Source organism: Trachinotus anak, unplaced genomic scaffold (genome assembly GCF_046630095.1).
Source record: "Trachinotus anak isolate AG129_WGS33_773 ecotype Australia unplaced genomic scaffold, CSIRO_AGI_Tana_v1 ptg000005l, whole genome shotgun sequence".
NCBI classification, from domain to species: domain Eukaryota; kingdom Metazoa; phylum Chordata; class Actinopteri; order Carangiformes; family Carangidae; genus Trachinotus; species Trachinotus anak.
In genome coordinates this window covers 15,338,355-15,354,831 of record NW_027273856.1, presented here as the reverse complement: position 1 = coordinate 15,354,831, position 16,477 = coordinate 15,338,355, and the positions used below count along the sequence as shown (strand labels likewise).

General features: G+C 42.5%; 1 protein-coding gene across 7 annotated transcripts in view; it reads left to right on the top strand.

Annotated features, from left to right (window-relative positions):
• enah (ENAH actin regulator) overlaps positions 1 to 16,477 on the top strand; it is a 130,349-nt gene that overhangs the window by 97,230 nt on the left and 16,642 nt on the right. For all 7 annotated transcript variants that reach the window (XM_071478516.1, XM_071478511.1, XM_071478515.1 and 4 more), the window contains one exon: positions 11,258 to 11,592. In XM_071478516.1, the coding sequence (XP_071334617.1) occupies positions 11,258 to 11,592 (335 nt within the window). The remainder of the gene's footprint in view (positions 1 to 11,257; positions 11,593 to 16,477) is intronic.

Sequence of the window (16,477 nt, the reverse complement as noted above, 5' to 3'; positions counted from 1 at the left end):
TTTAGCACAGTTGTCACTTGTGGCAAAGTAGCAAATACAGAACATGACAGATAAAATAGATCTACCTCAGTATAAAAGACTGAATTATTGAAAACCCTGCTGCTCTCTCACACCTGGTATATAACACCATTTCTGATTTAAGTGAAACATAGCTATATCAACAAAAATAAATATTTTTACCTGTTTATTGATATATTTTTAAAAATGGGTCTTCAGTCCACTTTATCTTGTATGCCTGAGGCATGGCTCTAGGGTTGGCATAATGTCGGTCAGTGCATCACTTAGTTATTTTGGCAGGTATTATGATATTTTTGCATTTGATTTTCACTGAAAAAATATAAAAATGATTATGATGAATTTTGATGGTTCATGTTCCTTTACGTCTGGAGAATATGATTTATAGGCCAAGGTGTCTCTATAGCACCACAAAGCTTCATTTATGGTCTGTAATGGTCTCCTGCAATATGGATATTGCAGCTGATCTTATTGCAGTTTCTATTATATTATATTATCATTTTTGATTAATTGTTCAGCCCTAGTCAGATGGAAGCATCTCACCAACTATTTGTTAGATTGTTATGAAATTTGGTGCTTTTCATATGAAATGATTAGTCGATTAACAGAGTAGTTGATTGGCAGAAAAAAAATCTGCAACTTTTTGGATAATTGATTTTTGTCATTTTCTATTTCCAGCTCAATTGTGAGAATTTGCTGCTTTTCTCTTGTCAGTGATTCTTAAGCAGTGGATCAAGATTTTTCCAGTGGGTCACACTTAATGAGACACTTCTTGAGACCCTTAATGGGATCAAGAAGAAAAAAATGTTCTGCAATGAACTTTTGTCTAAAATGTCTGGGTGTTTAGCTGAGAAATATTCAATGGTTTTAACCTTCTTTGGGCCCATAACATGTATTAAAATGAGTGGTCACAAGTGGACACTGCTTCATTTTAAGAGTGAAAAAAATGTGACTGTGAATATCTTTAGTTTTTGGAGTGTTTAAAACAAGCAGTTTGATCACATCAGATCACATCATCTGAACACGGAGAGCGTGGTGTGCGCCGTGGCCATGAGGATATAAGTGTTAGAGCTGGTTGGCTGGAGGAAACAGTGGGTGTATCTCTATTCAAGACTCTGTGGTGGGTTGATGGTGGCAAAGGGAGGGAGGCAGCTCAGAGAGCAGCATGGCAGCAGCTCCAGGCTGTGACTGCAGTGACACCTGTCAGACAAGACGAGCTCAACATGAGGGTGAATTTGAATCTGGTCCCGCTCCATTCTCACTTTCTGTGTAGATTCATTTTCTTGTCATCTTAGTCCATTGCTATTGATCTATTTCTTGTGATACTCTTTGCTTCCTTGTAGAGTTTTGTCATCATTTATTTCCGGGATCTTAAGTAGTAGCTGATTCATTACGACCGTTTTAGATCAGCTGAGATTTTTCTCCTCTGCAGAATCTGCAGTTTTTTTGTCCCTTTTGCGGGGATTCAGGCCGTGCCGCTGCCCACGCTCCCTTAGCAACGGTTTCCCTGGCAACTTTTGTCAGGAGGCGAGCGAGATGCCAGTTAAACGGTGCAGGAGGCTTTTCACAGCTTTCAGTCATGTGACGTTTCGCTGCAAAGCAGAAGGGGGGCGTGGAGGGAAGAGAAACCTGCTTTAGATTCACCCATCAGAGGCGAGACGTGTGTGGAAGGTGTAGACGGATGATTAAGTGTGGGAGACAGTGCACTGGAAGTTTTTTATTCTAAATGTATAAATTATACATTTTTAAAATAATTGCTCATTGTCAGTAGTTCATACAGTTCAGACTTTAAGTATTTGGACAGCTACGCACTTTTTGTTTAATTTAGAATAAAATAATGAAAACTACATTAAATTGAAGCTAACTGATGCTACACAGCAGAAACGGCTATAAGAAGGAAACATTTCCAGCTTGAAAGAAATGGCATTTTAGGGAAACTATATAAGTCAAGACAGGATCAGAAAAACCAAGAAAACTTTTAAATAAAACTGCAGGTCTGCAGAGCAGAGAGGCAAAAATAAAACCCCCCATAAGACTGCAAAGGTTTAGCTGAGTAGTGGTGCACGGCTACACAAACAGGGTCTACATCAGAGGGAAACCTCACCTCATCACAAAAGTCAGTGTCTGAAGTCTGCAAAATGTCTGAGCTCTCGTGCTTATGGAGAAAAAAGAGGAGCAACAAAATGATGAAAAGAATAAATTACCATCAGTTTGGCTTTATGTCTGTGGATGAGGAAACACTGCACAGAGAGAGGGAAACCCAGCAAAGTGTGGATCCTGCAGTCAGTCAAGAAAGTGAAGGTGAAAAGAGGCTGTTTGACAAGTCAACATATCTGCTGTTAAAAAGGTCAACTCAACTTAGTGCGCTGTTGTTAAGACTTTCCCTGCACTGGATATATCAGTTTATCTTATAGGATCTTTAGTAACAAACATATTTTTTTTAGTTTTCATTTACTTTTTTCTAGTTGAAACAGTTCGTGTGTCAGTAAATGAAGGTGACCTCAGCCGGTCTGACCTTCTACCTTTGACCCGGCTCATGTGAGCACGGCGCTCGTCTCATTCTTCCTCTGCCTCTGTCATCAAAGTGAGTTTCACTCCTGATGTTCTGGCAGCGGGAGGAGCTGCTCTCACTGAGCAGGAATGTGTTACATCAGCTGAAAAGCTTCGCCGCACCGTTCGCTCAGAGGTGTCCCCCTGATGAACGACAGGCGCGCTGTCCCCCACGAGTCTGCATGTACACTTACACACACGCATACACACACACAGGTGCACAAGTCCCCCAGACACAGACACTCATCTCAGACACGTCTCTCCAGACGGGTTATTTTAAGAGTGTGTGCACATTGTTTAGGAATTTCATGGTCTCCTGTTTCGGGGAATGGTGAGGTGTGTGTGTTTGTGTGTGTCTGTCCCACAACTCTGTTGTTCTTTCAGGGTAAAATTAGCCAACAAGTCGAGCAAAAACACATTCATCAGCACCAGCAGATTTAACAACAGTGAGGGAAACAACAGAGCATCAACAGCTGCGGTTCTCTGTAATCTCTTCTCTAATTAGGACAGGTTCAGGAGGTTCACCAGCAGATGTAAAACGAGGCTGCAACTGTGTCCTTCTGAGAACAGGCGACAGGGGAGAAGAGGTGTTATAGAGACTGAAAGGTAACAGGTCAGGTCATGTCCCAGTACAGGGTGGTGAACTTCACCCTGTTCACCTGTTCTCAGAGACTCTGAAGAACGACCACACCAGGTCCTTCACAGCAGCTCCATCTGTCTTTCCTTCAGAGGTTACGCACCAGTGAATCAACTTCTGCCGGAGCTCTTATCAGTTAAAGTGATTTCCAAGGTGAAAGTGATAGTTGTGGTTATTTGACGTGGGGTTGCATGAGGTGGTCAGTGTGTTACCTGCAGTAGATTCAGATCAGCTGTCTGTTCAGAGGAGCAGCAGGGAACACGACACGCGAGCAGGGTGATGCGCTGCTGTGGACGGGGTCAGCAGAAAAAACGTGCTTTAGACACTTTTAAAAGACGCCGACTGAAACAATCCAACATCTGTTGAAATGTTCACTTCATTTAGAAGATTTTCAGCGTTTTATCGTCACGTCACAACAGCACTTTTCTTTGGTGCTACATTTTTCTCAGCTGCTTAACTACCGTATCCCTACACACAAGAGCAGCTCCTGTATTACGCCACAGCTGAGTGAATTAGAGAGAGCTGAACTTCACTTTGTGTTGACAGGGAGATAGTCTGGAGCCTAATGAAGACATAAAACAGGACTTAATGACCCGAAGTGAACTGATGAGCTCCTGTTTGTGATCCGACCGACAATCAGTGAAGTTGTGTTTCTTTTTTGTCGTTCTTTTCTGTGCCACGTCTGATAACTTGTGGCACAGACTGTGTTTGTGTCTGCAGGCTGATGGATTAAGGGAGTGTCTTCATCCATCTGTGGTTAACTGTGGGAGTGGAAATGATTCTCGTGCACCTGCAGCCGATTTCTCAATGAATGAATTTAGTCATGAATATACACAGAGTTTTATGAATCTGGCTCCAGGTGATTTTTGTGTGAATAGTGGATTTCATATGTGGAGGTTGTTGCCACTGTTGTTATGACCACATTTGAGTGTTTTCAGCAGTGTAGTAACTTAATGATGTTAAAGCAGGTGTTTGAACACCTGCATCTAAGCTCTGACATATTTAAACCACATGTTGGTAATGCAGACGTGTATATGTGTGTGTGTGTGTGTGTGTGTGTGTGTGTGTGTGTGTGTGTGTGAGACCTTATTTTTGTCTAATTAATTTTTTATCTAATTTATATTATATATTTAACTGTGTATATTTTGATATTATATATTTTTTATTGAATTTATTTTTTTTACTTTTTTTATTGTATTGGTGTAAAAGTTCAAGAAAGTCCACTGTTCAAAAGTTTTTTAAAAGTTCACTAAATGTGTGGTGTTTCCACAATCAATGAGTAATCATGTTATATAATCATGATCTCAATATTGATCAAAATATCGTGATCATCATTTTTTCCATAATGGAGCAGCTCTAATAGAGAGGAGCTCCACCAGCCTCTCACTGTTTTACACCACATATAGTTTCAGAATGAAAAGATGGTGCAGTACCTGCCACAGTGCTGGTGCAGCCTGCACCAGCTGCACCACCTACACCCTGCACCAGCTACACCACCTACACCCTGCACCAGCTACACCACCTACAGCCTGCACCAGCTGCACCACCTACACCCTGCACCAGCTACACCACCTACAGCCTGCACCAGCTGCACCACCTACACCCTGCACCAGCTGCACCACCTACAGCCTGCACCAGCTTCTCCACCTACACCCTGCACCAGCTTCACCACCTACACCCTGCACCAGCTGCACCGCATACAGCTACAGCACCTACAGCCTGCACCAGCTGCACCACCTACACCCTGCACCAGCTGCACCACATACAGTTGTACCACCTACACCCTGCACCAGCTGCACCGCATACAGCCTGCACCAGCTGCACCACCTACATCCTGCCAGTGTTTGGCTGTGGGGTTTTTTGCAGTTTAGAAAAATGTGCTGTGAACAAAACTGTCGAACCTCGTCTGATCTGTGTGATCAGACTGATTCTCCTGCCATCACAGCATCACAGGATGAGACATATTTCATCATGAAGATGTTCTGCAGTGCTGAGGATCCCAGTGGGACAGATTAACTATCAGAGAGAATATATAATACTAGATGAGATGAGGGAAGCCCCTGGAAAGACTGTGAAATCCTCGGAGACACGGCGCTGCCAAGCTTCCTCTGGCCATGAATCCAGGTTACCTCTGTGTGTCTGTAATTACATCAGTGGACCTCTCCAACACCGTGGGAACTGGGGCACTTTATGTGTCTCTGTGTGTGTGTGAGGGTGCAGTCAGGCATGGGGGCTCTTGTGTGTTGGGTCAGGATGTGGAGTGTGGAACACCTGTCACTTTGATTTCCTTACAAAAAATGAACTGGAGGAAATATGTTTTCATAGCAAGCTAAACTCTGATTTTTCTAACCAACATTTCATAAATAGAAATATAGGAAAAAAACAAGTTCAAAATATTAATGATACATTTATCTGACAAATCTGGCAAATTCAATTTTCTATTTTTCTTTTTTTAAACGGAAAATCAAACTGTTTTCCTTTCTGTCTTTACTCCCATCCATGGTGATCTCGCTCTCTATTGGTTTAGTTTAGTTTAGTTTAGTTTAGTTTAGTTTAGTTTAGTTTAGTTTAGTTTAGTTTAGTTTAGTTTAGTTTAGTTTAGTTTAGTTTAGGCACAATGTTATTTAATGAGTTTATAGTTGTTGCTAATTCAACAATTATAACAGTCAGTATTCACCATCATAAAACTGCAGTACACTGCAGATATATAAGTAGAGTAAAATACTTCACTGAAATTCACTGATTGTGTTGTATAGACGGCAACAACAACAGCAAAAAAGCAACACAAACAGACAACTAAATCGATGGTATCATACAATTAGCAAAAAATATACAGATGTAAAGTCTAAAAAGAGACAACAGCCGAATGAGCTGACAAATAGTCAAATAAAAGCAACAAACAACAGATCCCCTCCCTCCAGTGGAGACAGGATGTGGGACTAAGGGAGACTGAGGTTTATCAGACATGAAGAAAGAATTTTCTGACACCTCCTTCCTGCTTTCCTTTGAGTCTGAGGCTGTTTGCTGAGAATAATCCTGTGGATGTGAGGCCTTCAGCCAGGTCACTACAGCGATAACGCAGCAGGCCGATGCATTAGGTAACATCAGTGATTAGATCCTGCTCCTCCGGGAGAAGCTGTGTGAAGGAGGCTTTTAAAAAATGTACCTGGAGCTTAAGCTGATGATTAGTCTCTGTCTTTTTTTTTTGTGTGCCATTTTGTTCTGACCTTGATTTGTTCCTATTCGAGGATGAAAATCAAACATTTTTCACAGAGCAGCAGCTCATCACAGACTTATCTGCTGCTCCCGCTGGGAAAAAGCACGGCCACAGCATCTGTGGTGTCCCAGAGGACTGTGGAGGAAAGTCTCCTGAGTTTGGTTCCTCTGCTCGCTGCCATCTTGACAGTTACAGGAGCCAGAAAACACAAATTCTGGTGAACTGGAGATGAGACTGGGTGGAGCTGAGGAGCTAAGGAGGACTGAGTCTTAATTTATTCTTTTAAGAAAACAGTCCACAAATAATGAAGTGAAATTGGAGAGTTTGTGTTTGTCCTTTATTTAGCACAAGCGACGTCACCCATTGGTTTGTGAGCTGCCGTTTTGAAGCCTCCAGTTAATCAAGTAATTTGGCGTCCGCCATCTTGGTTTTTTTGAAACCAGAAGAAACCATATTTGGACCTGACCTGCTCTGTCCTGATTGTCAAGCAGGTCGCCATGTGTCAATCACACAGTAGCCCCGCCCTAATGCATACCCTGCTTTATAGTCTATTTTCCTCTAAATGGACCATGATTTAAAAACTGAACATCATGTTGTGTTGAAGAAGACTTGAAACTAGAGACTGAGACCATTAACCCATCAGGAAAATGTTTACTGAGGTAATAAATCAAGTGAAAAGTAGAGACATTTTCCCACAGACTTCAATACAATCTGACTTCTTTTTGCAACCGGTGGAGTCTCCCCCTGATGGTCATTAGAAATAATGCAGCTTTAAGGCTCTTCAGCATTGGCTTCACTTTTCAGACAGTCTGTCCATTTCCATATCCAGGCGATGGTTCACCACAGTCTGACCAAGCGTCAGTGAACATTAATCCAAACCTCAGGTGTTTATCAGGGAAAACAAAACCATCTGCAAGAATCTTGGTGTTGTGTTTGATCAAAACTTGACTTTTGACCATCACATTAGGAAACTAATTCAGTCTTTGGGTTTTTTTTGCAATTTTTTCAGTGTAGTTCAATCAGTACATCGTAGAGGAAAATCATCTGTGCCTCCATCTCTTCTGTTCCAGTGACTCTGCAATTTCACAACTGCAGCTGGTTGAGAATGCAGCAGAATTTAGTTTGAGATCATGTCATGGCACCCTCTTATATTTCTGAACTTATGTCTCTCAGATCATCTGGCCCACTGCTCTTAAACCTCCCTCAGTCCAGACTCTAAACAAAGTGGTTTGAAGACTTTAGCTCCAACTTTATTGAACACTGTGTCCACAGACTCACTGATTATGATTAACATAAGTACATGAAATGAATCTTGTTGAAGGATTGCACAATCATCAGTATATTTTGAATGTTTTTTGATATTAGTTTCTGTTTCTATGCCAGTGAAATACTTTTGTTGATGCCATAGTTTGGAGAAAAACATACAAGTTTTACCCTCATATGTCAAACTGCTTCAGCACGTATGAAGAAGAATTTTACCAAAATAAAACAGAATGTGAAGATAGATCAGGTTAATGAAAAGAAATGAGGTTAAATCCCAAACTCTGTGAATAAGCAGCTGTGACACAGAAAGTCACCTTTTAAACTACTTTAAAGCTCTCCTGGTCAACAGCTTTTCAGGTGTGTGTGTGTGTGTGTGTGTGTGTGTGTGTGTGTGTGTGTGTGTGTGTGTGTGTGTGTGTGTGTGTGTGTGTGTGTGTGTGTGTGTGTGTTGTTGAGTGTAAGAGGGACGTTTTCTCAGAGCAGCCTGCAGCACAGGAACCAATTTTCCCACAAACACACTGTGAGAACATAGTGACAACCACACCATCACCACTGTGTGTGTGTGTGTGTGTGTGTGTGTGTGTGTGTGCGTGCGTGCGTGCGTGCGTGCGTGCGTGCGTGCGTGCGTGCGTGCGTGCGTGCGTGCGTGCGTGCGTGAGAGAGAGTGTGTGCCTGCAGGTCCAAACACGCTTTGAGATGTGTGTGTTTGTGTGTGTCAGTGGCAGAGTAAGGTTTATGTGTTTGGCTGCATCACCTGGGCAGATGGAGGGAGAGCGAGTGTTTGCATTGAGCAACATTAACGCTGATGATTGACTTTCAGCTGTGAGTCAGCTTTCAGCAGAACAGGATGAGTGAGGGAAGATGACCTGACAGCATCTGAGTTGATATATATGTGTGTGTGTGTGAGAGAGAGAGCGAGAGAGAGAGAGAGAGAGAGAGAGTGTGTGTGTGTGTTGGCATGCAGCTACGGTTCCCACCATCTCTCTCCTTGCTTTTGTAATTTATAAATGAAACGCTCGCTCATTTGCAGCCGGTGTGATTTATGACCAAGTAAATCATAGAGTGTGACAGGACGGCCGAGGCTTCCTGCTATCATGAAAGATTTCCTGGGAACCTTGTGTGTGTGTGTGTGTGTGTTTGAACCTGTCAGATTACTACCTCCCACAACTTGTATCTGCTCTCACATTTTTGTTTTTTTCTCACTTGCTCTCTCTCTCTCTCTCTCTCTCTCTCTCACACACACACACACACACACACACACACACTCCTTCACACTCTCTGTCAGTCACTGTGATGATGACTTGTGTACTTTTACATTTATATTCTTCTGGGTGAGGACGGACCTGTGGACATGCTGTATACACAGGATGCTCATTAATTACTTTTTTTTTAAAATTGAGGTTCTGACAGCAATTACATAAACTTCCAGTTGTGAATTAGTCAAAACACACACACACACACACACATCTTGAGAGATGTCATGTAGGATTGTTCCGGTCAGACCAGCGTTGTGGTTCCTTTGAAAAAAAAACACTGAAGAGGTGACAGCTCTGAGTCAGACCGGATGTGCATATTAATGTATGTGTACGCAACATTTACCTCTTTTATCTTTTGTCACAGAGACACTTCTGCCTCTGACCTTAGCCTGGTTCAAATGAATGTTCCCCTCTGGTGGTGCAGTATGAAAGCCAACTTTTAAATACACCTATCAAACTAACACCTGCTGTGAAGTTAACTTATATTATAGGGCTCCTGCGTGGACCTCTAGCTCTCTAACGTCTTTCTCTCTGTTCCCCCATGTTTCGTGCCCTTAGCATGACCACATGGCTGTGAAGACAAATGAAGACAGTCTTATGTCTCACTGAATCACTGATTGAACCACGATGGCATCTGTACGTCTTCACTGTCTCTTAATTCGTTTTTCACTCGTAGATCTTCGGCGCTCTGTGCGTCCTGGCCGGTTGGTGATCTTTATGTCTGTTCTCCTGGTCCTCTGCAGCCTGTCGATCGCCTCACTCAGCTGCGGCCTTCTCTCAACAACTTTTCCATTCTCACACACCGAGCTCTCTGACTAATGATCTGATCTAATCTTATATCCAAGCTGGAGTTTGGCAAACACTCAGTCACTTCCCTCAGTTAGCAGGCGATCTGTTCTGGATCTGGAGCTTTTGGCTGTAAAATCGGTCAGTTTTCATGTGTTTTTTCCCAAAGTTCACACAATGACATTTGTTCGTGCTGTTTCAGAAATATTCAACTATCTGTGAAGTGTGAGTAAACGTATTTAGTCCAGCAGCTCAGATCTGGCGCCCTCGCCTCATCACATGGCCGTCTCCTCATGAGTTTCCTTTTGATGTCTATTATAAAACTATGCTGCAGTATATTGTATATTTTTATTTAAAACACAGCCTATGTTATTCTCTTTGAGGTAATCGCTGCTGCAGACTTTACTCTGTGAAATCTGTCCTCACATTTTCATTCAAACTGCTGCAACAGCCGTCCTGCATCCCCCCACAGGCTTCCTCACAGTGGTTTCACTGAATCTCAGATGTAGTAAAAGGGAAACGAGCTTCCTCCCTCTGTTGTGCTTTAACTCACAGGCATGCATACACACTCACAGACACACTTGCATCCATTGCTTTCATGGTCCATTTCTCCTGCTGACCTCTGCTGACACCTAGTGGCCAAATCTGAGTCTGCAGACACACTTTGTGCCAAACACCTTCGGGAAAACCTCCCTGAACACGATTTGCATCCCCACCCCTCCTCAACAAAAACAAAAAATACAAGTGAGAGTTCTCATGTTTTATTCTGTTGTTCTGTATTTCCTGTGTCAGACACACAGCTGCCTCTTCGCAGCTCAGAGAAGGTTTTCACCTCGGGCAGCTCAACGTGTGTTTTTAATGTGCCCAAATTTCAGCAAAGCTGCCTGTGGTTGCGTAACAGCATGGCTATTGTGCCTAAGAGCAATTATTATATAATGACATGTCTTATATAATGACAACAGGGTCAGAGAGGTGAAGACAGGCCCATCACTAATTTATTCATTTTCACTTGTTCTGACACTGTGGTTCAGATTTCTGATCTTCAGCTGTAGTTTTCTCTTCTCACTGGTGCTGAAGTTTTTATCAAAGCTTCGATTGACATCAAGTTTCACTGAAGTTTGTTCTGATGTGCACTGTTTTCACTTCTCCTCCTCCTCTCCTCCCATTCCTCTCTTGTTTCCACCTCTCCTCTCCTTTCCTTTCCTCTCCTTTCTTCTCCTCTTCTCTCCTCTCCTCTTCTCCTCTACTTCCCTCTCCTCTTTTCTCCTCTCCTCTTCTCTCCTCCTTTCCTCTCTTCTCTTGTTTCCTCTCCTCTCCTCTCATTTCCTCTCCTGTCTTCTCTTGCTTCCTCCTCTTCTCTTCCTCGTCCTCTCTTGTTTCCCCCTCTCCTCTCCTCCTCTCTCTCATTTCCTTTTCTCCTCCTCGTCTCTTGTTTCCTCAATCTCTCCTCCTATCCTATCTTGTTTCCCCCTCTCCTCTCCTTTCCTCTCCTGTTTCCTCCTCTTCTCTCCTCATCCTCCTCTCTTACTCCAGGCAGCTTCAGGAGCTGCAGAGGCAGAAGGAGATGGAGCGAGAGCGTCAGGAGAAGGAGCGTCAGGAGCACGAGCGCCTGGAGCGAGAGATGCTGGAGCGCGAGCAGGAGCGGGAGCGTCAGGAGAGGGAGCGTCAGGAGCGGGAGCGCCAGGAGAGGGAGGTGCAGACGGAGAGGGAGCGGCTAGAGCGCGAGCGCCAGGAGCAGCAGGAGCGTGCCGAGCGTGAGCTGATGGAGAGGGAGAAGGCAGAGAGAGAGCGGCTGGAGAGGGAGCAGCAGGAGCAGTTGGACAGAGAGCAGCAGGACTGGGAGAGAGGGAGACGCATCTCTAATGCTGGTGAGTGATACACTTTGGTTTCCTACACTCACACACGCACATGCACACACACACCAGTGTCCAAACTGAAGATCTACAGAATCTATGTCTTTAAATTAGAAATTTTACTCACAGAAAATGAAATGAACGACTCTGAATGATGATTAATGAAGGACACGTCTTTTCTAATAGTTTAACTGGTGTTAATAAAAAAAATGCAGATATGGTTTCAGCATTAGACCAGTAGTTGGTTCATGGCAGAGACAAATGGAAGCTGTGTGGTACTGATCAATTATTTGTCTCATTACTGAATATTAAATATTTTAATGAAGAGTTTATTTCCTTGATTCTTTTTGGATTGAGGTAATTTCTGGTTTTAATCTGGTGATGAAGTTGTGTGTGGGAGTTTGGATGGATCCCAGTTTCATACTACATACTGACTGTATACAGTATATGAATTCATCTTAAAATACTGTGTTTGCAGCTAGTATTTTTTTTTTTAAATTAACATCCTTTTTTATAGAAACAGAAATCATATAATACACGTGCCAGTGTAAACGTAACAACCAGGACATCAACTCTTTAATCCTTCTCTGTTCACAGTTTGCTCTGTTTTCTGCAGCTGTGATCATTCTCACTTTGATCATTTCCTCTGCATTGTGGGGCAGTAACATACATCAACAACACACTCAAAAGTCGCATGTGTTCTGTCTTTTTTGTCACGTTTGAGCACTCTGTGCTGACAGCCTGATTGGATTCAGTATGTAATGTGGGAACTGGGACACAGCTTCCTCCAGATGTCAACTGAAAACAGGCCTTAGCTCAGTTTAGTTTAATTCATGTCCAGTTTCACTTTGAAGCTGTGATGATGTCAGAAAGGTGAAGTGCGACTTTGAAGTGACAGGTGAACATCTTTCTAATGAAAAGGCCACAGGACAAAGGCCTTGAAGCTCCCTCTCTGCTCAGTGCTAGCATCGTGAGCGAGCCTCACAGTGTGGCCCGCACTCTGCTCCTCTGCCCGTCGGGGGGACCGGAGCTGCGAACAGATTGCTGAGCCACTGGGGCATGAGGGAAATAAATGTGTGAGTCTTTGCACGTGAGCGTAGTCTTTGGGGAGGGGGGGGGGGGGGGGGTGTGTGGACATGTTGTCTTTATGCAGAACAGCTTGATGTGAGAGGAAACTGTGATTTACTGCAAATATGTCCCCAGTTTACTGACTCTGATAATTATTCTTGTCTTGAACTCAGAACATCTGAAGTTTTCATGTGTAAAAATGATTCAATATATTTCCAGTCCAGTGTAGTTAATACTTGAGTCCAACAGCTGGTGGAGCCACAGGTGGGAAACAAAGTCTGAACTGGAGCCGTTCTGGATCAGGTTTTAGTCATGTGACACTGTGAAGAGGGAAATTTCCTACGATTAAGGACTGGGTCAGTAGGGAAGCCTACGCATTGTGGCACGCATCAGTGCCTGTTATGCTTAGACACACACACACACACACACACACACACACACACACACACACACAGAGGAAGATACAGCTTGGTGGTGTTACTCAGAGGCTAAAAATAAATTATGAGGGAGAATGCTGGTGAGACCCCCGGGGATGAATGAATGTGTGTGTGTGTGTGTGTGTGTGTGTGTGTGTGTGTGTGCGCGCACATGCCAAAGCCCCAGGATGAAAGGGGGAGGAGTTATTTCACATGTCACATACAATAACACGCAGAGAACAAACCCAGTGGATCACAGAAAAATGCAGGAGTTGCACATACAGACACACACACACACACACACACACACACACACACACACACACATGCACCGTGTGTTTGAACATACGAGCCTGATGGGTTTGATGTGAGCTTGTGATGTAACATTTAACGCTGCACAGGTGTGTGTGTGTCACTGTGTGATCACTCACAACCTTCGCTCTCTTAATGAGACACATCTTGTTGAAGATCCTTTATTTGGTGCTTTAGCTGAATGAAAATGGCTAATTAGCATCATTAGCATCTTCCATTAGAAACTCTGGGCATTGATAATCTAACCCAATGACAAAATTGACCGATTTAAAATGTTAATGTTTTTGTTTTTTTCAAACTTTTTCCAACACTCCAGACATAATGTCTGTAATAATGTCTTAACTCTCTTGTTTTTGACGTCTTTTTCAAGAAGCTGCACCACGGTGTGAGGCTACATCCACACAAATACATTTTGGCTTTAAATTGCATCACTTTTGTTACGTTTACACCTGGTGTCCACACTACATCTGAGAATTCAAGCCCTTTTTTTAGACTTTTCAAGCGTTAGTTTAAAAATTGTGTTTTATTCTGGAGTTGCAGAGATGGAGACTTGAGGAAATGGTGACTGCCAGTGGTGAATGCAACATGGATAATGAATTACAAGTTACTGTAATTCACTGACCTTGTTGTCTTTGCTTAGCAGCTGTTGTGCAGTTAAAAATCTACATTTTATGCTGCAATTGTCTTTGTCGTTCTTCATTCATACTATTTTCTACTAAACAACTGCAGAGTAGACAATCTGCTTCCTGCTCACACTGGCTCGCTCATGCCCAGTGTACGATGCTGGTCATGTGATGTGTATTTTCAGGTATGTTAGTATAGACGGAGATTATTTCTGATACAGAGCTAAAATGCTGTTTAAAATGAAAACATATTAGTGTGGACGTAGCCTGTAACTAAAAATGAACCTCATGCACATTGTTTTTGAGGATGTTCCGTGGGTGTATTTACTATAAGAAATATACAGTGTAAAACATGAACTGTCACACACACAGCTGAGACTTTTTTTGATCTACTTGACCTCCAGGCTGTTTGGCCTTCTCCTAAAAGTCGAGTTGACTTCGCACAGACGAGCTTGGCTGCAGTGTGAGCTTTGTCGTGTTCTCATGTGTGAGCTTTGTCGTGTTCTCATGTGTGCATTTGCTCTCCATATTCTCGTGTGCGCGTGTCCGGCTGTCAACATAATCAGGGTGTTCTGGTCGTGTGTTTGTTGTGGAACAGCGGAGCAAAGCTGGGGCCCCTCGGTCACGTGACCAGAACAGAGAGACAGAGGGAATGAAAGAGGAGGGTGGTGGAATGATGGAGAAGGATGGAAAGAGCTGAAGATGAGGAGAGGAGGTGGAGACAAGAGGAAGGAGATAATGTAGGGGATAAATGCAGAAAGCCAGGGGATGAAGTAAAGCATGAGGTGAAGTTCAGGGTAAATGAAAAAGAGATGGAGTGTGTGGTGAAGTGGAAACGTAAGAGAGAGATTGTGTGTGTAGTGGAGTGGAAGTTGACTCCAGTTAGAGGATAAACGCTGCAGAACGCTCAGCTGGGAGAAGGAAAAAACAAGTCACATGGAGCCGGGCAGATTTATCAGTGTCTGTCTCATGACTGACGGTCAGGTGTTCACGTGAATTCTGTGTGACCCAGCAGTGTTGTGTGTGTGTAAATGTCTTGTTATGTTTGAATTTGTGTGTTAAGATCGGAACCATGTCTGTGAGTAAGTGTGTTTTTACAAGATTTTGAACTGGATAAAAATATCAGACATTTTTTTTTGTTTGTTTGTTGTGAAAACTTTCATAATTTAGAATGTTTTAATTTCTATTTAAATAAAAAAGGAGACATGCTTTTGCCTTCAAGCATCTGAAGAGACAAACACACACACACACACACATACACACACACACAGAAAACATATGGCATACTGATACAACAGTAGGTCGACCTCCAGGAACACAATCAAGGTAACTAATCAGAGGACCACACTCAGCCAGGATTGACATATATATGGGAGAGATTTAAGACACAATCACCACAATTACAGTAGATGATTAAACAGCAAATTCTCCCCCCACTCACTCACTTTAAACCCCATTTAATATAATATAAAATCTTTTATTAAATACTATCAAGATCTGTAAAGTAGAGAGGTGGGTGTAGCATCAATCTAGTACAGATGAAAACGGTGAGAAAGTTTGTTGTCAACAAAACCAAACAAAGCTGTAACCATTCATTCCTTAGAGACCTGACTATGGTAAATATAATAATAATAATAATAAACTTTATGTATATCGTGCTTTTCTTAATGAAGTTACAAAGTGATTTACACATGATGTCACAAAAAGTAAAAACAATAAACGAAAACGATGAAATACACAGTATATGTCTTAGAAATAAATAAAGAAAAAAATGATTGGAAAAAAGTATTACTTATTTTCTAAACTCTAAAATATCAATATCATTATCATATATGATAGATTTATAATACCAGTATCAATATCAGCCTAAATAATCCTGTATTGGTTGGGCACAGACACAAAGATGACATCACATAAAAGCAAGGCTAGAAATTGGTTTTAAAGGTGCTATTTGTTAATTTTGTCAATGCTACACAGCCAACGTTAGCATTAACAGCTATTTACTGAACAGTCTCACCAAAAGCTTCAGCCATCGTTGTGTTTACAAGACAATAGGCTATAATGTCCCCTCTGAGCAGCGTTGCTACCTTAGGGCAGCCTGGACACTACAGTGACTCGGTATTGGAAAGGACGACATGTTTTTGACCGGGCTGAAGCTAGCTGGTTAGCATGCTAACTTCAGCCAAATGATGGAAACAGACATAAAACAAAAGGGTTGCTTTCCACCACTGGAGACAGCTCTTGGCGAGTAAAAGAATAAAGTTTGATGCTGAACTCACAGCATAGTAAATAGCTGTTAATGCTAATGTTAGCTATGTAGCAACAGCAAAACTTACATAAAGCTCCTAAGTGATTTGAAAGAAGTCACTGACTCTGCTCCGGCAGTGAAGATAAGGTGATCAGTAAAATCTTAAAATCAATTCTAAAATGGACAGGAAGCCAGTGACAAGAGGACAGGATCAGGGTGATGTGATGTCATCT